A 23,914-nucleotide genomic window follows, 5' to 3' on the forward strand; every position below is an offset into this window, starting at 1 on the left:
GGGAAAGTTTTACTGCCCCAGGGTACAGAGTATGGAGCATGTTCCACAAGGAATAGGGTGGTTAACGTCAGCACCCTACAGGTCTGAGAGGGGTAGACCTGTCCCCCAAAGGTTAGGGAAGGCCAGGTGGTCAACTCATTGCTCTGAGAGGGTTGAGCCTGTATGCCAAAGGTTAGGGAAGGCCAGGTGGTCAATTCATTACTCTGAGAGGGTTGAGCCTGTATGCCAAAGGTTAGGGGGAATGTTGTCGTCACATCACTTTACTAGTGGGGTTAAGATTTTAACCCAAAGATTGGGTAAGTTGTGGCAATCACTCCAACACTCCTGCAGGAAGAGGTCTGGAGCTTGGTCAACACCCAGATGCTTGATGAGGGTGGAATCAAGAAAATAGTCATTGGGCAAGCCTGTGGAAAGGGTGGGTTCCCATAAGGCCCCAAGGAGAAGAAACAACCTTCTTAGGAATGACTCTCAGACTTTGAAATGGAACAGAGGATTCGCTGCAGGTCTACTGAACTGTAGAGAAACTGTGACTCATGTTTCCCTCCCAATTTCTCCGTATTGTAATAATGAAAAAGTTTATTGTCCATTTGTATATTGGATGCAATGAATTGTTTTGTAAGTTTCAGAGGTCTATAGCAGATGGGCCTTTGCCCCAAGACAAACTGTATTTCTTTAAATTGATTGTGATATGGTTAATACTTGCATTGTAATTGATTTAAGTTTTTTTTTTTAAATATTGTAATGTGTTTTGGAATTCAGAGGGTGGAGTGTAGCCGTTTGATATTATTGATGAATTCAAAAAGAAATATTGGATTATGTTTGTAAACTGATCTTTTCCTCTGGGCATATTAGATTATATTGGGTTCATTGGTTTACTTGATTAAGTAATTATGTAAACCTCTTGTGCCAGTAGGGCACTGACTCCTCGACCCCTCAGTAGGTGGGGCTCTTACAGATAAAAGGCATGGCAAATGACAGAGTTAGGGTTTTTTTCATGTTGGAGTTTGATGCTGAAGCTCTAAGCTGGAACCCCAGGAAGAGAGGAACCCTGAACCCAGAAAGAAGCAAGACCCTGGAAGGGAGGAACTCAGGAAGCCTAAAACCCTTGCAGCTGTCAGCAGCCATCTTGCTCCAACATATGAAAATAGACTTTGGTGAGGGAAGTAACTTATGCTTTATGGCCTGGTATCTGTGCGCTCCTATCCCAAATAAATACTCTTTATAAAAACCAGCTCGTTTCTGGTATTTTGCATCAGCACCCCTTTGGCTGACTAATACACTCCCAGAAAGTGAGTCCCCAGATTACAGTGTTCCATGTGATGGTTTAACTGATCATGGACACAGTCATCAATTTCCATGCAAGTCAGGATTGGAAATGCAGTTATTCAGGAAGGATATCAAGGGCAGAACCATGGAAGCTGAGATCTGGACCACAGACATCTTCCCAGGCCAAGAGAGTGGGCTTCTCCACATGTGTGAAAGGGTGAATCTGCCCTCACACTTGGAGAGTGTGGACCTTCCACCCCACTTTTTCAGGAAGAGTGATGCCACCCCAATGTTTGGAGAAGGTGGAACCTGTGCCCCCAGGGTTTGCAGAGAGTCTGGCTGACATCCTGACACTTGGGAAGAATACAGCCACCAGCCACCAGCAAGCACTTGGAAGGTGTGAAGCTGCTGCTTCATGAGGCCTGGAGGACAAAACATCATTCCACAGGTGACTTTCAGTCCTTGAAATCTAATGGAGTATGCCCTCCTAGGTTTCAGATTTGCTTGAGACCTAAACAGTTGGGTGGGTCTGTTTGACCCATTTGCCTTCTAATTTTTCCCTGTGGGAATGGTAATGTTTCTCCTACACCTGTCCCTCCATTGTGTATTGGAGGAAAATACCTTGTTCTCTGGGTTTCACAGGTTCACAGACAGAGGGCAGTTGTATCCTAGAACAGACAATACCCATAACCAATTTTGATAATGCTTTGTACTAAAAATTTTTTCTGAAATTACTTAAGGCTTTTAGGATATTGTGATGGAATGAATATATTTTGCATGTAGAAAAATGTATGTCTTTTGGGTATCCAGAGGGTGGAGCATGGTGGTTTGGAGCTGTATGTACCCCAGAAAAACATGGTCTTAAACTTAATCCATTCCTGTGGGTATGAACCCATTGTAAGACCTTTTGTTAAGGTTGCTTCAGTTAAGGTATGGACCAGGCGAATTGAGTTGAGTCTTAATCTTGTTACTGGAGACCCTTATAAGCAGAACGAAATTCAGACAGAGTAAAAGAGCCATAGAAGGGAGAGGCCACCATATGCCTTGCCATGTAACAAGCTAAGGCCCAAGAATCACCAGGAGCAAACCCCAGAATGCCACAGTCATCAACAAGGTGAGGCTTTATTTTGGACTTTTAGACTCAAAACCATAAGCAAATCAATTCCCAATGTTTAGCCCAAACTAGGAAACTGAAAGTTTCCTCATCTATAAAATAGAACTATAAATTATACCTCATAATATTATGAGGCTTAAGTGAGCCAACATAAGGAAAATGCCTAGCTCAGAGTAAAGGACTTTCTATGCCTACCTTCTACCTAACCACAGGTCTTGGCACAGAGCTGTGTATACAATAGGTGTTAAGTTATGTGCATCTATAGCTGACTCGTGACTATTGTCCACTGGATGCTTCAAAATGGAGTGTGCAATGATACTTACAAATAGGAAGTAGATGGCTAATACTCAGGGTCCTGAACACCTAAATCCTAACCTAAAACAAAACTTTCCCTCAAATTCTTAGAAGGAAACATGTGCAGAGGACAACAAATGCAAAGAAACAATAACAAAACTAAAACACACTTGAATCTGTTGTGTCTTTAGCCACATTGTGGAATCTCAGCCTGTCTTGCTAAGAAAATGACTTTTTTTTTTACTAGAGACGTTGTAGGTTTATAGAAAATCATGCATAAAAGACATGGTTCCCGTATACGTCCCCATTATTAACACCTTGCCTTGGCGTAGTGAATTTGTTACAATTTATGAAAGAACTCTTTTTTAGGATGTACCAGGGATTGAACCCATGACCACATATATGGGAAGTAGGTACTTAACCACTGAGCTACATCCACTCCCCCAGAACATTTTTATAAATGTAATATTAATTGTAGTCCATCATTTACAATAGGGTTCAATGTTTGATTGTACAGTCCTATTTTTTTCCTTTTTATTCTAATAACATATATCTAACCTAAAATTCCCTATTTTAACCATATTCACATATATTATTCAGTGCTATTAATTATGTTTTTGACCAGTGGAGGCAAGCCAGCATGCCTGCCTTCCTTGTGGCCTCATGAGAGATCCTGCTTGACTTTCTCTGAGGGGAAGGAGCTTACCTCTTCCCAAGCAGAGGGAACCCTTGGACTCTTCTGCAGCATCTTTGAAGTGAGAATCCAGGAAGTTCATGGGAAAGTGACACATCTCTTGCATAATGACTTGGTCAGTACCCTTGATCTCCTGCAGAGTTCCTCATGCTTTGGAAGATGGGAGCATCACTGATCCTCAAAGGGGGATTAAAGGAAATGGAAGGAGCTCAGATCATCCACAAACCCTGATGGGATGATACTAGCATGATTTCATTGTATATTTCCAAGTTTCACTGGGATCTATCTCTGACTGGAAACATTAAAAGGGGCCCTGTTATTTAAGGAAAACATTTTCTTTAGTGACAATTCAGGCCCAACGGGATATTTCTGATGCCACCAAAGATGATGAACCCAGAGCAAAATAGGTGGTTTAAAATGAGAGTTTAAAATGTAAACAGAGGTAAAATCTTAATGCCCAACAGATAAATGCGAAATGAGTTGTCACAGGAAATACAATGAATAAACAAGATAATGAAAAAGAGTTCAAAACCACTAAATCATCTAAAAAAAAAGACAAAACAGTCAATGCCATAGGATAACTATTATATTAGCAAAAATTATAATGCTGGCAAAACTATAGTAAAATTTTATCTCAGATACTATGAAAGTATAAATTTGAACAATCCTCCTGGAAAGCAAATTGGCAATATGTATCAAGAATAATAAAAAGGTACAAACTTTCTGATTCAGTAATTCCACTCTTGGGCATTCATCAAGAGAAATAATCTAATCCAAATGAAGGGAAAAACTGCATGGAGAAATGTGGCTATTGTAATGTCATTTATAACAACAAAATAATAATAGGGTAAATGTCCTATATTTAAATAAACTATGCACTTTCACAGAATGTAACAGTATGAAGTCATTAAAATAACTTTTACAGTGACTATATAATACTCTTGAAAATTTCTTATGTTATAATGTAACCTAAAAATAGTAGAATATAGAAAGTAGAAAATCTTATTTATGCCATGATTACATCTTTGTTTTTATGTATAATTACCCATGTATTAAAAACACAGGAGGCGGACTTGGCCCAGTGGTTAGGGCGTCCGTCTACCACACGGGAGGTTCGCGGTTCAAACCCCAGGCCTCCTTGACCCGTGTGGAGCTGGCCCATGCGCAGTACTGATGCGCACAAGGAGTGCCCTGCCACGCAGGGGTGTCCCCCATGTAGGGGAGCCCCACGCACAAGGAGTGCACCCTGTAAGGAGAGCCGCCCAGCGCAGAAGAAAGTGCAGCCTGCCCAGGAATGGCACCGCACACACGGAGAGCTGACACAACAAGATGACACAACAAAAAGAAACACAGATTCCTGTGCCACTAACAACAACAGAAGCAGACAAAAGAAGACGCAGCAAATAGACACAGAGAACAGACAACCGGGGTTGGGGGGCAGAAGGGGAGAGCAATAAATAAATAAATAAATAAATCTTTTAAAAAAACAAACACATATACTTAAGGATTAGAAAACAACATGGAAAAAAAATTTTTAAGTTTGGTTTGTTGAGATTTTGTATGAGCTTTTCTCTTCCTTATTTTGATATCATTAATATTATTATTTTAATACTACTATATACTGTAGAAAGATTATTTTGAAAGGCATGGGCTTCATAGTCAGAAAGACTTAGGTTTAAATCCTAACTCCACATTTACTAGCTATATTACTTTAGTCTGTTTACCTAATATCTCTGAACTTTGGTTTTCTTATCTCTAAAATGGAGGTTAAGGACCTGTCTTACCAGAGTGTTGTGAGGAAAGATGAGTAAACATAAACATAGCGCCTGTTACTAAGTTTACTCATTAATTAGCTAAAATCTTAATGCCCAGAAGATAAATGTGAAATGGGCTCTCATTTTAGGAAATACAATGAATAAAAAAGATAATGAGAAAGTGTTAAAACTCACTAAATCATCTTTTCTAGAAAGAATTTGTCAGTTCACAAGTATAAGATACAACAAAATAAAATACATTAAATACAGGTTATATGCAAAGGGTTAATAGTATGGTGGTATTTGGGAACACTCATTTTATGCATGATGATTGTTCAGTAAACCTACAACTTCTCAAACTAAAAAAAAAAATTTAGGTTAGGAAAATGAGGCAAGGGAAAATAAGGGTAGTTCAATAAATATTAATTCCCCTCACTTTCCCAGTTTCTGTTTATATGAAAAATAAAATGGGATTTAAGAACATCCTGCTATATTACTCAGAAATCAGAACTATAAGATGCTTATTTTATTTTTAAAAGAAAACAAAACTTCTTTTTCAATAACAAGAAAGAAAAAGAGAGAGAGAAAGAGAGAAAAGAAAGAAAGAATCTCACTCCAATCCACCTCACCCTACTCCTGAGCACACCCGCACTTACACACCCTGCTCCCTTCAGACTGTCCTGGAGTTGCAAGAAATTAACATTTTTGTCTTGTGTATATCTGTGTGTGTGTGTGTGTGTGGTGAACACATTTGCCTTCCCCTCATACAAAAGGTATCATTTTGCTTTTAATTATGGGTTGTTATTATGCATTGCTTTTATTTGGTGAATATATTTGTTTCAGGAAAATTAATTTAGACAGCTCCATTTTTCAAGCAACAATACTTTCTGTCCCAGGCTTACAAAGAACAATTAGATCTGGATTCTGTCCCCACAATCAAACTGGCAATTTCTTCTGGAAAGATGTGGTCAATCAGCATGGAATGAAGCTTCCATGAAAACCAGTCAAATGCAGAAAATAGACTTTTATGGCCTGGCACTTTTACTTCCTGCAGTATATATAACTCTGACATGGTGCAGAGGCATTATTCTGACTGGGCAGGAACACAGATTAATGTTGCTTCACTTTAAGTGCCAGAATTTTATTCTGAATGTCATGATATTTTTCACAGGAACTCCGCAGTTTCGTGCAATTCAGCAAACATGACTGAGGGCCTGCTATGTGCCAAGTACAGTGATAGGAGCTAGAGATCTGATCTGAATCACACAGTATCCCTGCCTGTAAGAATTCACAGTCCGATGACTCAGACAGATAATTACAGCATACAGTGATAATGTCTGTGGCCAAGGGTAGCCCGAGGGGCTGAAGGATCTTTGAGAAGATACCAAACCCAGCCTGGAAGAGAAGGCTTCCAGGAGTTGACCTATGAGCTGAGTTATCCAAGCAAAGGTCTTGGAATTAAAAATGAAAATCTTATCAGTCTATCTACCATATATCCAAAGGTTATATGCCAAGCATTAGGCTAACTGCTTTACTAGTAGGTGGTTGTTAAACCATTTCTAAGTATTTAACTTCACCCATGGCCACTTAACTAGTATATGATAGAGACAGATTCAGAGAAGGTAAACTACTGGCTCAAGTCAGACAGCAAGTAGGTGACCAAGCTGGGGCTGGTGTTTCTGATTCACTATTTCATTCAGACTTGTTCTGTGAGGAGCTGCTATGAGCTCCTGTACACATATGCTGAATCCAAAGGGAAATGGGAATAAAAAAGACTTTTTGAACACTTACTTCACTGTGATAGGATCTTTTTAAAAGTCAGAGCATCCAAAACTCTTCCATTAAGTACCCTAATAAGTTGAGGAGAGAGACTATCAAAGAATGGACATCTTTAATGTTCTACTGGGTTTTATGTTTTAGCTTTAAAAATAAAACAATGTGAATTTTATATTCTATTCCACAACATGTTTGTTGTAATACAAAAAATCTGTGTGATTATATTCTGGCTTAAAAATTTCTGATCCCTATGTTAGGGATGGAGGAGTGAGGCAAAGGTTAAGTAATTGTTCAAGGGTTATAGCACTCATGAGTATATGAACTAGAATTTACACTCATTGACTCTTTTTGTTCTTTTCCATGACACAGATCTGTGGCTTCCAATTCTGGATACTGTGTTTTTCTTACCACATTTCAACTACCTTTGTGCTCCATAAGCCTTTTTCAAAGGCAGCATGGGAGTCAGGTTTTTTGGTTCTAAATTATGACTCTGCTGTTATGTCATGCCTGGGGCAAGTCTTTTTCCTCTGGGCCTCAAATTACCCTTCATAAGGACTCTAAGAGGAGATTTTCCCCAGATCTCACACCAGGAAAGATGGAGATTCTACACATCAACTATTTTCCTGGGATATAGATATAAATCCTTTTTTTCCACTCTGCTGAAGGAAGCAGTCAAGCAAACAGTATAGAAAAACATGGCAAGTGACTCTGAGCAGGTCACTTGCCCTCTGTGGCCTCAGTTTCTTCTTCTTTAAAATAAAGTAGTTGGACCAGATAATCTCCAAGGCCCCTTGCTCTTATAGTCCAGGAGGTTGTGTTATGGGATAGCCTGATTCATGCTCAATCTTGACAATCTTATGGATGAAAAGTAATCACAGCTTTAAAGTATCAGTTGAAGGTCTTAAAGGCATATCTTTTTAAATCTAAAGTTTGATTGTACAAATGAAATGTTGTGGAAAAAAACCTAGAACTTATAATTATGTGACTTACTCTAGTAACAGGTCAAAATATCACATCTTCAACAATCTTCTTGAGATCCTACCATGTAACAGGTACAGGGAGAATACACACATGTTTAAAAATTCAGCTCCTGATCTTGGAGGAGAAGGCAAGAATTGGGAAATGGAGAGAGGAGAGTTAGAGGTGGGCAGAGAGACTAACACACAAACACCTGACGATAATATGAGACTCTGTTAAATCAATGTTTCTGTGCTATGGAACCCATGGGTGCACTAGGCAGACATTTGTCAGCTGTATGCATCCTCTCCAGCCTTGGGCTCCACCAACTGACAGTTTAGATTCCATATCTGTTCTTACAGTTTCCCACATGACATATGGCTGTAGAGAGAATGTAGAGATCCAATCTGTCTAGGTATCAAGTACATACTCATGCTGGAACATCCTTCCTGTCTCTGTCTCATGATCCTTGAATCTTTCCTCCAGATCTGGTGAAGGTAAATGCCCTCCAGAATGAGCCCCCATCTAACTGTTCAGGATGTAGGATGGGGTGCATTTCACTCTTCTCCAGCATGACTGAGGGTTTCACTCTCTTTAAATACCTGATCTATGTTTCCATTATTCTACCACTTAACATATTTAGACAGAGCCTACTCTGCCAGGCAAAGTGCTAGGCACAGGACATAAAATGAAGCACTTAATACTGTCCTTTCTGTCATGGAGATTAGAATGTAATATGAATGACATTAATCAAATATAAACACGGGTAAATAGAGAATTTTTAACAGTGAACACTGTGAAGTTAAAATACACAGGACCACACGAGTTGTAGCTTCTACCATCCCCTTATGTGCAGAGGTTGCTCTGAGTGTACAGCATTTCCTACCATATCTCAGGCTGCTCCTTTGCCTAGAAACCAGGAACAAGTGAAGAGTTTTTTGGCTCATCCTTCACAGTCAACTGATTTTAAAACTAACTGACCATAGGCTTCAGAAGCAAACAGTATGGGCTCAACTGAGGTTTTTCCACTTAGCAGCTGTGACCTCGGGCAATTAATCTAACCTTGTTGAGCCTCAGTTTCTTCATTTGTGAAAAGGGACAAAAATGCCAGCCTCAAAGGATTGTTGTGAAGATTGACAGCAAATGGTAACTACTGCAGCCGTTAATGCGATTGATTCTCCTTTCAGTCCAAATCGTCTTCACAGTTTCATATGCTCCTCTCCATTTCCACTTGCTTTCATGCAGGCCACCTCTTTAAGCTGCCCTGGGGATGAAAGCCACTTGCATTCCTGGCTTTTCCAATAACTGGAAGCTACAAGGGCATAAACTACTCAGAAAAAATATATTGAAACAATCTCACATGTGCAACTCCAGCTATTTGTCTGCTACCCTACTCTGCTTCCCATTCTCAGGTTCCCAAAGAAGACAGTGGAATGAAAAGGTGGGAATGGCATCCAGGAATCAGCCAGTGGGTCAGGCCAAGACTTGAGAGGTCCTTTGAACTATGGTCATAGCACCTTGTACTTTTCCCATGTTTTTCTTTGGAGCACTTATCATACTGAAATTAAATTTCATTGTGTGATTATTTGCTTAATGTCTGTCTTCCCCACTTCATAGTTAACTAGCTCTTTGAGTACAGGGGTTCTGTCTTTATCTCCAGCAAGATGCCTGGTACATAGTAGATGCTCAATTTATATTTGTTGAATTAATAAACAGTCATGGGCTGAAGGCAAGGTGCTGTCTGGGAGAGCCATGTTGCACCTCAGTTGTTCCGAGAGGTGGAAAGGGACCTTGTCAACAGCAGGAGCCAGGTAGTGTGAATGCAAGGAATGTGAAGATATGCAGAATTCTCAGACAAATAGAAGACCTGTGTACCAGTCCAGGTGTATGTGAACATGAGCTCTGTGCTTTTGAGATAGTATTTCCCAAACATTCATAATCCCTGCTTCTTTTTGCCACAAAGGTGCCTGGCCTTCCCCACACCTCCCCTGCCAGGTGAGAGCCTATCTTCTGAATCTCACACTAATAAACATGGTATGTCCAATTTTACTGCCAGAAGTTGTTTAGGAAAATAATAGATACATTTTGTTTGTTTTACAAATATGAAATTATGTATAATGTGAAAACTGCTTTTTCAAATAGTACATAAAACTGTGGCAATTTTTGACACCCTCCTTGAATGCCAAACTAAGAAATCTAGTCTTTATCAAAAATACAATGAGAACCATTAACTTTAACTCTAAAAGAAAGGAGAAAATTTAGTTTTGGAATAATCAGTCCTGTGTTGATTGAAGAGACTGGAATAGGAAGTAAGAAAGGCCAGCGCCACATCAGATGTTTTCCAGAGAGCAGACTGAGCTTGGGAATAGGGCAGGGAGAAAGCATGAGATTTCCAGATGCCTAAAAGTGACTACGGCAGGGGGTAGGGAGCAGGGAGGAAGATTGAGCAGGGGAAGGGGTTGCAGGAAAGGGAGGGTCCTGAGCCTGAAGCCAAACATGTGGCTCTGCCTCTGTGACCCCCATTTCTGGAGGGTGTTGATCCCTAGGTCTTCCCCATGATGGTTTGCTGTTGGAATGACAGGAGAATGCACGGGATTACTGATGCTCTTGTTTAAATCATCTCCAGTATATGCCGTGAAAGACTGATTTTCCCCAAATAGCTATCCTGCACGAAACACAGAAAGCCAAACAGAACACATAATCAGCAACTATTCTCTTCTACCACGCAAAACCCCACACATCAAACTAGCCCTAGAGCTCTCAGAACACCATGTCCCTTCTCATTCTGGGAGGTAATTGTGATGCAGTCGTGACCAAAATGACAAGTCCATTTTTAACCATAGTCTCATAATTACCCATCCAGATGAATAAGGCCAAATTCTCTGTGGCTTAGACCCTGTATCCCCAAAACAGACATAGAGAGGGGGTTGATAAAAACTATGGGGGCACTGTGTGAGAGCGTGTGCATATCCATGGGGATAGGGTCTCTTCTCGTGACCAATTCAATGGGACCCTATTGAGTTGTTATCTTGGTAACAGGAAATCAGAAGATCTTAACTGAGTACCATATGGATTACTGAGCTAGCCCCTAAATAAAGAGAACCCAGCCCCTGCCCTCCAGGAGGCCACACAACCAAACAGAGAGGATGGTGGAGTAAACAGGTGATGAAAATGCAATATGATGGTATTCTGATGGGGAAGGTCAAGGGGCTAAGAACAAGATCCAACCTAGCCTTGGCAGGTCAAAAAAGCCTTTACAAAAGAGGTGACATGTGAGTTGAAAACTGAATAACAAGTAGGAATTAGCCGGCCAAAGTAGGTTGAGTTTACGGTTCTTGTTCCAAGTAGAGAGAACAACATGTGCAAATGTCTAGCCATGAAAGAACAGCAAATTTGGGGAACTTGAAGTGTTTTCTTGTGGCTGGAGCTCAGAGTCTGAGAGGGTAGGACATGAAAGGCAGGAGCCAGGCCATGGAAGTCCTCCAATAGCAGCTGAAGGGTTAGACTTTATCCTTTCCAAACTCTGATGAGTATTAAGATATACCTTCTAGTAAGCTCACTCTAGCTGCAATGTTGAGGATGAACTGGAAGGAGCAAAACTAGAAGCAGAGAGGCCAGTTTAGAGGCTGTTGTAAAAGGCTAAATGCCAGACATTGAAAACTCAGTCTCAGCCTCAGGTAGGGAAGAGCTGGTCCAGCACTTAAAAATCCTAGCTCTCCAGCACAATTTTGTAAGTTATGACAAAATATACAATGGCCTGTATCCATCACTGCAATGTCATGCAGAATAAATCCAATGTCCTGAAAATGCAAAGTATAAACTATAACGTTAACTGTAGTCCATGATTAGTAACAGTGCTTCAATATGGATTCATCAATTGTAACAAATATATCACACTAATAAAGGAAGTTGTTTCTCATGGGAGGAGGAGGGAGTGGGGCATATGGGAATCCCTTATATTTTTTATGTAACATTTATGTAATCTAAAGCTTCTTTAAAAATAAAAAAATAATTATTAAAAAAAAAGTCCTAGCTCTCAACCATTGCATTCCCCACATTGCCTATTGCCCCACTGTTTAGAACAATTCTTCCTTTCTCTCAGTTTCTCCTTCCTGTTAGTCCTCTTGAGGTTAGTGTACATTCTTTCTAAGGATGGGGTACCTAATTTCTAAAATAATGTGCCAAGGATAACACAACTAAGAGTTTACAGAATCAGGAATCACATCTTTGCCTGATTTCGAGTCTGGTATTCTGTCTATAAAATTCTAACTGTAGTCAGAGGGACTTCAGATATGAAAAAAAGAATATTTTCCAGATTGAATATTGCCTGAAGGAGTCTTTCCCTGATTCAGAAACCTTCATCTGCATCAATATGGTGCAGGAGCTGGACTCTACAACCTATCCCCTTATGACAAAATAATCAAGTGGTATCTTGCTGATTAATGCCATCTTCCCTGAAAGAAAAAAAAAAAAAAAGAGGTTTGAAAGCTTAAAACAAAATCACAGTAGTAAGATCAAACATATCAGTTATGACAATAAATATATATGACACTCTTCTACTTCAAAACAAAGACTCTCAGTTTGGGACAGAAAAATAGCATATTATAGTTAATTATATAATAACATTAATAACATAATCTTTAATAACAAGATTAAAATGTACTTCATTTATTATATAAACATGATGTAATTACATACATACATATATTGAGAAAGATGACAAGAAAATTCACCAAACTGTTAACTGTGGTACTCTTTATGGACTCATGACTCAGTTCTTACCACATTGTAGCTAAGCACGATAATGGACTCCTTCTGAATGCCTCTGGAGCACCACTTTTTACCAGGGAAGGCTGGATATAGGATTTACACTGCCACACATCAACTCTTGAATGACCCAACTCTGGCATACCATCACTCTACTGTTGGACACACACTCCTCTCTGTCTAGGTGTGGAATTCCTTGGCCTGAGGAGGCATGCCCCCCATAACACACACATATGCACACACACGGGCATGCACACTACCATTGTCACACATATGAAGCCTCTGCCTTCCTTAAGACCAGGGGTTCTTAACCTTTTTTCTTCCACCAACCCCTTTGCCAGTCAGGTGAAAAACCATGGACCCCTTCTCAGAATGTAGCAGCAGATAATTTTATGACATTCACCTAGCATCGGGTCTAACTGCTGTAATTTTGAAATATGGGTGAACATAAGGGATTTTTCAAGATATGCAACAACTATAACATGACGTGAAATGAATACTACTGTAATTTATTGCATACATTCGTAAATGAAGGAAATGCTAGATTTCAGTTAGAGGTCAGAGAAGATAAAGATAATAAGTTGATTTTTTCAATTCAAGCTGATAGACCCCCTGAAATCTTTCCATGGATCCCTAGTTAAGAACCTCTGCTTAAGACTGTAGTTTTTGGTCAGCTAGTGATTCAGCTGCTCAGCTTCAGCCAGCAGGCCCTGTTAGCTTACCAAATCTGCCACCTGCCTAGCTGACTTAAATTTCTTGCCACTAATATTGCATATTCTACCATCCAGGCAGTTAGATAATGAATCATCTCTCTGTAAAAGGCCTTTATCTCTTTCTGTTGATAACTAATTGGAATAATTTTGTGATTCTTTATATCCAAGATGCGCTCCTATAAATATAACTGATTATACATTATTGGTAAAATTCCACAAATCATGTGCCCTATTTTTAAAAATGCCAGACAGTTTTCATTGGCAATTCCAAAGGATTGTGCTAAGTAGACAATTTAGTAAAAAAAAGTTTTCATTTTCATTTAATGACTTTTATATTTGAAGGACTTTGAAGGAATTATTTGGATATTCCAGTTTCTTAGCTTTTTTTTTTTTCTTTTTTTGCACAGTGATTCTTGAACATACACTTTTGTTTTTGTACAGGTTTTTCAAACCTATTTTAAGGGCCACAGTTTAAAACACTTATCTGTTTGTGCCACTAGGTGGTGCACATATAAGCCAGTGATCTGTAGGTTAAATGGGCTTGTCACCAGATTAGATTTAATTCATCACCACAGAAGTGATTTTGACAGTAGGAGCTGTAGGAGTCCAGGTGAGATAGTGAATCCTATGGGCATGAGTGAAAAAAGGAAAATATCCCCAAAGAAGGTGGTTAGATCACTGGTTACAGAAATGATGGATGCAAAAACATAAAAGCACAAAACTCCAGATGTGGTGGAAGAAAAGTCATGGAAAGAAAGGGGCTTGCTTACTTTCCATGTTGATTGATTCCCCCTTAACAGGTCAATGCAGATGGAATAAGGAATTGGGTAGTTATTTTACCTAGATGACCCCAAACTCCTTCCAGGCCTTTGTGCTAGACAATGGAGGCAGAAATGAAATGATATAGTCTTGTCTTCAATAAGAACCTACTGAGAAAGACGGACAAGGAAGGATATAATTTAAGGCAGAGAGTGATACAAAAGATAGGTCTTAAAAGATCCTTCAGAAGAACAAAGCATGAAATAATCATTCTGCTCTGAGGAATGGAAAGAAGCGGAGTGAGCCTGAAACTTGGCATGCAGAGAAGACTTCAGAGAGGTCTTGAGAAGTGACGGGTTATCTCCACAAAGATGACAAGAGGTTAGGTATAGGGAATAGCATGAGCAAAGGCATGGAGGCTTGAAAGGATAACGCATATTCCAGGAATGGTAGGTTGAGTTAGTCTGAATAGTCTGAGGATTATTCATTGCCTCAGACTAAGATGGATAAAAGATGTTCCAGGTTCTCAAAATGCTCCTCATCTAGTGAGGAAGACTCCCACATGCACCAATAATTGCAATATGAGAAGAGAGCTTAAAATGGTCCCTTTTAATTTCTGACTGTCCTTTGAGCCCCTAGTATCTCTACTTCAAGGATTCTCAGGGAGCTCTTTGTACCAAAAGAGGGAGCCCACAAATACAGTATCTGGTTGCATTTGACTCAGAGTTTCTGACGGTATTTCACTCTCACTCATCTTAGAGTTGTGAAGTTTGAAGCCACAGACATACAGTAAATTATCTAAAGCCCAGGCCCTCTGGACTCCTATCAGAATCTTTCCTCTTTGTTTTCTACTGGACCCCTGACACAAAGGAATCATTTAGAGATAGCTTTTAAATAGGAAATAGACACTTTTCAAGTAAATAAACCTCCTTAACTAACTGAGATCATCCTGAAGTCAAGCTTATGGAAAATGAAGACATACTGAATTCTTCCCTCATGCATAAGGAAAGTGCCAAGCCACACAGGTTCGCTTTGGCAAAGGCAGCTTGAGCCACTTGGATCATTGGCCTGGTTCTGTGTTTGGGAAGGAAAAGTGGCCTGTCTCCAGCATTCCTTCTAGCCCACATGTGTGGGTGTGTGTTTTATTTCAGCATGAGGATGTGTGTTCACATTGTGGGTCAGTGACATCTTAGAGTTTCATTGTTTCCTTGAAATGTCAACTGGAATGAGTTATGAGCTGGAAGGAAAACAAGGATGTGTTACAAAGAAGGCTCTGAAAAGATACAGATTTGCTTTTAGGTTTGTGAGAAGTCATTGGAGCAAGGGATAGATCTTCAAGAGATTTTGACTGGGAGAGACCAAGTATTTATAAAATGAAAGAGGAGGATAACTAAAAAGGTGAGAAAATTTGAGACTGTCCTGTGAGAAAAGGGCAAAGGAAATGAGAATATTTAGCCTGAAGAGAAGACACATTTCTCCAAACTATTGTCATGGGTAGCTAGAAAGCAGTGACATCATAAGGAAGCAGCTTTCAACCCTGCTCAAAGTAGAGCTGTCTAACCAGTAAGGAGAAGTGAGCTTCCCATCAGCAAAAAAAAAAAAAAAAAAAGGATGAAACAGAAGCAGTTCATAAAGCTAGTGGGACATTGCAGAGGGGATTCCTTCCCTGGTGGCAGGTCAGACTCAAGACCTGAGTTCCAAATATTCTTTATTATATTAAAAAGGAAAAGGCAGCTTATATAAATCAAGAGCCACATAATAATAATAAGAAGAAGAAGAAGAGCAGTAATAATAATAGCATCAATACCAAATAGTGCCTGTTAAGTATTAGGCATCATGCTAGGTGATTTATGTGCATTGTCATATTTTGGACTTTAGTGCCAGAATTAGAAATGATTGAATTCTAATCTGGGCTCTGCTGTTTAAAGAAGTGTGGTCTTAGGCAGTTAATCTCTTCCTGAAACTCATTTTCTTCTTCTGTACAATACCTGCCCTGTAAGATTACCAAGAGTATGAAATGAAATCACGTATCAAAGTGCCTAGTTGGTGCTCAGACAATGTTGCTCCCTTTCCCTTTCTGCTTAAGCAAAGTTCAGGAAGCCATTCTTGGAGAAAGACATGATAAGAAGGGAAATAAATGCAGGTGAGATGGAATATAACAAGAAACCCATTGGATGAAACACCAGGTAATCAGAAGCCCCTGCAATGTGAAAAGGATGCCTGGAGTAGTAGTTCTCAAAGTGGAGCTTGTAGGGAAGCGAATGTGGTTCAACTGATAGAGCTTCTGCCAGCCATATGGGAGAACCCGGGTTCAATCCCTGGGGCATGCTGGTGAAAAAGAAGAAAAAGAAAGCGTGCCCCAGTGGCAAGCCAGTGCCCGCGCGAGCGCCCACGTGGTGAGCCAGTGCCCCGCGCAAGTGAGTCATGCAGCAAGATGACACATCAAAAGAGAGACAAGGGGAGAGTCAAGGTGAAGCACAGGAGAAACCAGGAACTGAGGTGGCACAATTGACAGGGAACATTTCTCCCCAGAGGTCTCAAGGATCGAATCCTGGTGAATCCTAGAGAAGAGAAAATGAGAAGAGAAGACAACACAAACAGCAAAAACAGCAGGGCAGGAGGAGGGAAAGGTGGGGGAAATAAATAAATAAATTCATCTTTAAAAAAAAAAAAGTGGAGCTTGTTAGGACTACTTTCAAGAAAAAAAAAATAGACCTCCACTACTATTTATGGAAAATCGAGTATAGGAAAGAAAAAAAGATCAACAGGAAGGCCAGGGCTTAAGGACGCCTGACTCCTGTCTTTAAGGGAGTTGCTCACTGCTGGCCCACCCCCAGTCTCCCAAGCCCACTTCTCTACACTCAGGTTGCCATACCATTAATTCTAGGACAGAGCTCCCCAGTGAGTGTGCCACAATAGGCATCAGACTTATTGAGATATTGATCACCTCAGCTCTTGGGTTAACCAAGGCTAGTTGCCTCCAAACACAAGCAACCTTGTCCATAGATTCTAGTGGGCCAGACAAGTATTAGTTTCTACAAATGTTATATGATAAATAGGTGTGGGGACTCAGATAGAGAGGGAATCATCAGCAAATGAAATTGTCATGGCATTGCTGAGCAGGTTTAAGAAATGAACCAGCCCAGGCATGTCTTGGTCATAAAGTAGTATCAGAAGAGTGGCAAGGACCAAAGGACCCAAAGTAAAGAGGCTGCCAGTATATCAGATGCTCAGCCAGTGTAGCCAGTAAGGAGGAAAGAGAATCTAAGGCCATTTGGTTCAAAGGAATGAGCCTGTGACTGGGAGTTGGGAAAGGAGCTTTCTTTATGGCCCTAGTTAAGTAAGCCTTTCTGGGCCTCATTTTCCCTAAGTATAACATAGTTTTCGTGGGAGGACCTCTAAGACATTTTTGTCTGTGGTCAGCTGTGCTTCCAAGGCCCAAACAAAAAGGACATCCACTCCTCTAGGTCTTTAGGTTGCCAGGCCTCTCTATAGAATTGTGAGCAAAACATTCTCTATAATTTACCCTGCTGTGTGTGTTTGAACATCCACTTTGCATGTCCACTCTGACTATTAAGCACAAGTTTGGCTCTAGCTTGAATCAGTGCCCTCACAATATATTTTCTCTTGCAGCAACAGCGGCAGCTTGACCTCCTGACAATAACCAGCCCCGGTGAGTATGCGCAGCCATTCTGCTTTGGCTTTTCCTTTAGTTTCCTGAGCAATGCTTGGATGACTATTCAAATGCAGTTCCTGCCCTCCTCCTTTGACTCCCTGTATGAACAGTAGAAATGTAGTGCCCTGATCCCCTCTGTTCCTCCAGACCCTCTGCACAATGGGCAGTTCATTTTCTCCCTCCCAGGGCTGCTCTGCCTCCTTTTGACTCTGAAGATGGCAGAACTGATAGTCTGTATGCTGCTGCATATCCTAGGGTCAGTTTTCCCCTACCCAAAATCACTCAATGGATTTAAATATCAAGAAAGTGTCCTAGTCTCCTGAGAAATAAGTTTTGAAATAACAGAGTGGAGAAGCTGCTGGACAGGTGGCATGGAGTGCAGGGAGGATGCCTTATGACAAAGGACCGGTGTGGGAAAGTGACCAGGTTCTGGTCTGCCATGAGGGTCAGGATGATTCTTGAACTTCAGGAGAAGGTGAAATTCTCCAACAAAGCTGTGGCTGTGGGACTTAAAAGGTCTTTTCTTTCCTTTAGGTCTGGCATCTAGCAAGAAGTTGCACAGTTTAGTTTTCCTAGAGAGCTATTTTACTTTGACTTGGGAACTTGCAGCAAAACTGGACAAAAAGAAATGCATTCTCATTCAGGACCCAAGGTGTTGATGATGTCAGCAGATTAACAAGCCCTCAAGAATGGGTGTGGTGGTTCATCTTCACCTGTGGGTGATAGTCAAAAATTTTAACTGCCCCATGGCCCCCGGCTGTGCCAAGCTTTAACACTTCGATTATTGGACTAGGGGGAAATGGGGTCCTAAGGGAGGGGTTAGTGTGGCAGAATAGTCATTTGACAGGATTGTGGGACTCAGGGAGTGGCTATTTACCAATCAGTATTGAGGTATTCTATATTTTGGTATCGTGAATGGTTGTACCACATCAGCCTTACCTTCAACCAAGCTTGCCATGCTGTATCCAAGGGCCATTTGGATTGCTTACGAAGAAATTGAGATATTGCCCTCTGCAGGCATTATCCTAGCAAAAAGGTCAGTTATCTGGTCTATGTGACTAAGGTACATAGTGACAGTGATTGCAAATATAAAGTGATTCTACCTAGTACAGGTGACCTCACTGTATTTCCACTTATTAAAGTTCTTTGAACTTGGGATTTTAGAAGATAAAGATAAACTAATTTGAAAAAATTTTTTAATTTACCCCATAGACTGGGCTGTGTTAAGATGAACATAAATAAAATTTTTGAATCCCGGGCTGGCATAACTAGAGTGGCTCACTTGCATGACCTGCCAGTTCTGTCTGTCCTACCTGTACTCTTTGTCCTGTCTGCTTGGTACTCTCCTTTGTAATTGTGTCATGTTCTGTTCCACGTGGATTTACCCAGATTGCCTGCTTACACATCCCTGTCTCATCAGGTCTCTCCCTGATATGATGCTGAAGTATGACTGGGTGAGGGTTCTTGGTCCATATTCAGTTGCTTTAAAAGGGACTTTTCAGACTGTCAACTGCATTTCCTTTGTGCTACCTCTTTCTGCTCCTGATTGCTACTGCACAAATTCCAGTGGAGTAGTTGTGACTCTCGGTGTACTTCTTTCAAACAGTTGTATGATTGCAAAATGCTCATTGCTGCCCGAGATAGTTAATAATTCTCCTTTTAGATGCACCAGAACTTCCCAATAGCGTATATCATGACACACCGATGTACTGCCAGTGGACTACACACGTGCTAAGATATATATCCACTAAGTTTTCAGGGATACAGGTAGGAACTGGGGCACCCGGAACCCCCATTCTGGTTGCCCTTATGCCAGTATGCCAGAAAGATGTTATCCATGTGAGCCATGACTTGGAAAAATTAGGAAGAACTGTTAGATCTCGTTTTATCAGGACAATTGTGTTAAAGCACTTTCCTCATTGATATTAACTGTCTCTCACTATCAAATTCATCCCAAACCCCCATCTCAGCTGCGATGAAACTGCTAGCAATCTGCTTGCTACCTCTCTGGGGCTGCAAGTGGGAGGTGCTGACTTCTCTGCACTTCCCCTCAACCATACTCAGCACGGAACTGTAGTCTGATGCTGCTGCTCCTCATAGACTAGAAACCTTCTGAAATGCTGATTGGGAATTTGAAATTTCCCAATAATATCAAGTAGTACAAGCATACAGAAAAGAGTAGACATATAATGAACAGCCTTTTACTCCTCCCACACACACTCCAGCTTTATGATATCAAGATTATGGTATCTATACTACAGAGTTCACACTTTTTAAATTTACATGCATGATTGACACATTTCTGTACTCCTCCCTGATCACATTGTTCTTGCTTCTCCCTAGAGGTAGCTACTGTCATGAATTCAGTGTTTCTCTGTATTTATGTATCCAAAAATATAACTGGTACTGTTTTAAAAATTCTATGAGTAGTGTTATACTATATTGTCATTCTGTGACTTCCCCCTTCTCATCGTTATACCCTCGAGGTTTATTCATGTTGATAGATATGGCTCTGGTTCATTCATTTTAACTGCCGTATAGTATTCCACATATGATTAGATCACTATCCATTTTATTGATGATAAATATCTAGTTTTTTTCTTTTTGGTTTATATTTGTTTGTTTTTTCAATTACAAACAATTCTGCTAAGAGCATTTCGGTGTACCTACTTGTGCTTATGTATTAGAATTTCTCTAGGGTATATACTTAGGAGCGAAAGTGCTGGTTATATTTATGTCTTCAAATATTTTACTTAATGGCCTATTGTTTTCCAAAATAGTTAACGTTACTCTTCAACAGAAATGTATGAGAGTTTCCATTTTCCTGCATTCTCAACATTTGGAATTGTCAGGCTTATAAATTTTTATCTGTGAGCATAATAGGCATGAAATGGTATCTCATTGTGATCATAATATTAATTTCCCTAATTACTATTGGGATTCAATATCTTTTCATAGGTTTATTGACCATTTTGGTTTTTTCTGTGAATTGACTTTTTATACCCTTTGTCCACTTTCTATTGGGTTGTTTCTTTCTTATTGATTTGAAAAGAGTTCTTTATTATTCTGACTGTAATATTTTATCACTTATAAGCATTATAAATATCTCCTCCAAGAATGTGTTTTTTTTTCAATTTGTTTATGAAGTATCTTGATATATGGATTTTTAAAATTTTAATGTAGTTGAACTTATCAATCTCTTACTTTATGAGATTTTCTTTTGTAATGTACTTAAGAAATCCTTTTCTAACTGGAGATCATAAAGGTATTGTCCTGTATTTTCTGCTTAAACTTGTCAAGTTTTGTTTGTCAAACTTGAGTGCTTTGTTTGTCTCATTTAGAACTGATTTTTGTGTATGACATGAGGTAGGGATTAAATTATTTTTATTTTACATATATATACTGCATTGTCTCAAATACAAACTTAACTGTACATTTTCTAACAAAGTCTACTGTTATTCAAAGTTTCTATCTTCCTTTCAGCTACAACAAGGACCTTAGCATGCTTTAACCACCTATTAAGCACTGCCCTGTCACCACCTGGTTATTGTTGCTTAGACATGCAAGTTAAATCATTTTCAAAAATAAAAACAATGAATTCAATAATAATCATATTATTATTTTTATTATCAAGAGTTCATTGTTCCTACACAGCTTATGAATTTCTGTGTTCTCTTGTAACTGAATCCCAAGCTTTCCTGTTACTGTAATAAAGTGCATCCTTTAATAGCTCCTATAGTGTCTGTGGGTAGCCCACTTAATTTATGTCTTTATTTTGACTTCTCTCTAAAATGATAATTTGGCTAGGTATAAAATTCTAGTTTGAATCTTTTCGAGAATTTTTTCATCTTCTGGTGCCCATTGTTGCAGATGAGAAGCCTGCTGTTATTTGTTTTGATAACTTATTTTTCCTTTGATAGATTTCAAGATTCTCTTTTAGCCATAATTTTCTGCTTTTTTCGCTTAGATGTGTTTAGGTATAAATTTATTTTTATTTACCCTGCTCGATACTCTGAATATACTTTTCACCTAATAATTTATGTCTTTCTTTAATTCTGGGAAATCATCACCACATTATCTCTTCAAATATTGTTTTCCCCTCTCTCTTGATTCTCTTCTTCAAGAATTCCTATTATACGAATCTTGGATACTGTCAATCTGCCCTGCATGGTTCTTAACAAATTTTTCATAATCTTTATCATTTTGTCTTGCACTAATTCTGAGTTCCTCACAAGTATCTCACATTTATAAATCAACTTTTTTACCATGCCTATTCTTTTTTCTACCTTTTTCAATAATACCATTTTCATTTCCAATATTTATAATTTTGTTCATATCCATCTTTTCTTGTTATTTCTGCCAGCTCAAGTTCATAATTTCTTGTTCTGTCTTAATATCTTCATTTTTTCTTTGAAAATCTTCATATGCTTATTTTGAAATCTCTAAAAGCTCTATAAAGTAAGTTTCATATGGAGTAAATTCAAGTTCCAATTGTTGATTTTGTTCAGTATTATTTTTAGCATTCAATTCATGTGTTTTGAATTTTTACTTTGTAGGCTCACTTTGAGGAGGAAGTTTTCTGATTTTCTATATCTCACTTCCCTTTTAAACTCCTATTGTGCTTTCATCTCTCTGTGTGCTGGTTTTTCAGATTCAGTCACAAAGTCAGCTGGATGGCTTAGCATTTCTTCTGGTTCTATTCACCTTTCTATGGCTGCAATGCACAGGAGCTATAGCTCCCAGAAAGTTCTGCACTGGTCTTTTTTTTTTTTTTAGGATCCTTTTATGACAGAAGAGATCCTTCTGAAGTCCTTGTCTAAGCAGAACTTGTCTGTCATACCTATGTCTTATAGAGCACTTTAGTCTTCCTTATCCCATGGGAGGCAAACTTCCAACTGCCACTGCCAGACTACATCCAGATCTCAGTAAGCCAGTGGCCTCAGAATCACTTACACTTTTGTACTTCTGTATATTTCGGATATCTCTCACAATGAAGCCCAAATGCATATTTTCATTTCTTTTTTGATATTTTAGCCCATATTACTACTGATGAGAATGGGTTTATTGAAACATTAACTTCTTTAGTCATTTGACACAAATGTTCAGCTATAATTTCTCCTTTACTTTTTAGAAAGTTTATTCTCCTATAATCTCTTTAAATAGAAGATAGGCAGTATGAGGATGTATTCTTCCCTTGTCCAAGTAAAATCCTCACTACAAGGCTGAGAAGAGAGATGGTAATTTTCTTCACATGTATATTCAAATATATATATGTATGTAATTTTAAAATGAAAATAGGATGCTATTATATTCTTTGCTTTATTTCAGTGTTATTAAATATTCTCTAAAAAGGAATTATATACCTGAGAACACTCTATTATATTTTTAATTACCCCATTGTTGTACATTAAATTGTCTCCAATTTTAATTGCACATGACACCACAATGCACATTGTAGTATAAAGATGCTTGTGAACAACTTTAATTATTTATTTAGGATAAATTCATAGAATGAGAATTATGAAGCAAAAGTATGCAGTTTTCTAGTCACAGTAGACTAGGTTATAATGAAGAGAAAAATGACATTTAAATATCAGAGGCTTAAGAAAACAAAAGCTTATTTCCCACTTTTGCTACATGACCATTATGAATTGGAAATATCTCTGGTCTGCATCATCTTTACTTTGGTACCCATGCTGATCACTCTATTTGCAACATTGCTGGTTGTCTTAGTTTGGGTTTTACAGAAGCAAAGTTTGAGACAAAGATTTTAGTGAAAGTAATTTATTTGAGAGATGATCCTAGAGATACTGGTAAAGGAAGTGAGATAGGAAAGGAAGAAAGGCAATAAAGTTTCATTACCAAGCAAGCTACTACTGAGGAGAACTGGGATTTAATCCTAAAAGGGAGGGAACCCCAAGGGTCAGTGTGAAAACTGTACCTCAGAGTTACTCCTCTGAGGGGCAAAGGAGTAAGGGATGAAGTGTTAATATCTGGTACCTCCAATTTTGATCATTGTGGGGGGAGAGTAGGTTCCAGTAGACAGAGAAAGCCCTCAGGCTTAGAGTTACAGGTGCTGGCAATTAGAAATTTTTCAACCAGTGTGGAAATAAAAAGTGTCAAGGGACTATGTGGGGTTAGAGG

The 23,914-nt window shown here is 39.2% G+C and overlaps 1 protein-coding gene across 1 annotated transcript in view; it reads left to right on the forward strand.

Annotated features, from left to right (window-relative positions):
• Positions 1-23,914, forward strand: part of AGBL4 (AGBL carboxypeptidase 4) — a 1,887,457-nt gene that overhangs the window by 1,496,756 nt on the left and 366,787 nt on the right. The window contains exon 6 of the mRNA XM_058303613.2: positions 17,728-17,767. Coding sequence (XP_058159596.1) covers positions 17,728-17,767 — 40 coding nt within the window. The remainder of the gene's footprint in view (positions 1-17,727; positions 17,768-23,914) is intronic.

This window comes from Dasypus novemcinctus, chromosome 9 (genome assembly GCF_030445035.2).
Source record: "Dasypus novemcinctus isolate mDasNov1 chromosome 9, mDasNov1.1.hap2, whole genome shotgun sequence".
In the NCBI taxonomy this organism is placed as follows: domain Eukaryota; kingdom Metazoa; phylum Chordata; class Mammalia; order Cingulata; family Dasypodidae; genus Dasypus; species Dasypus novemcinctus.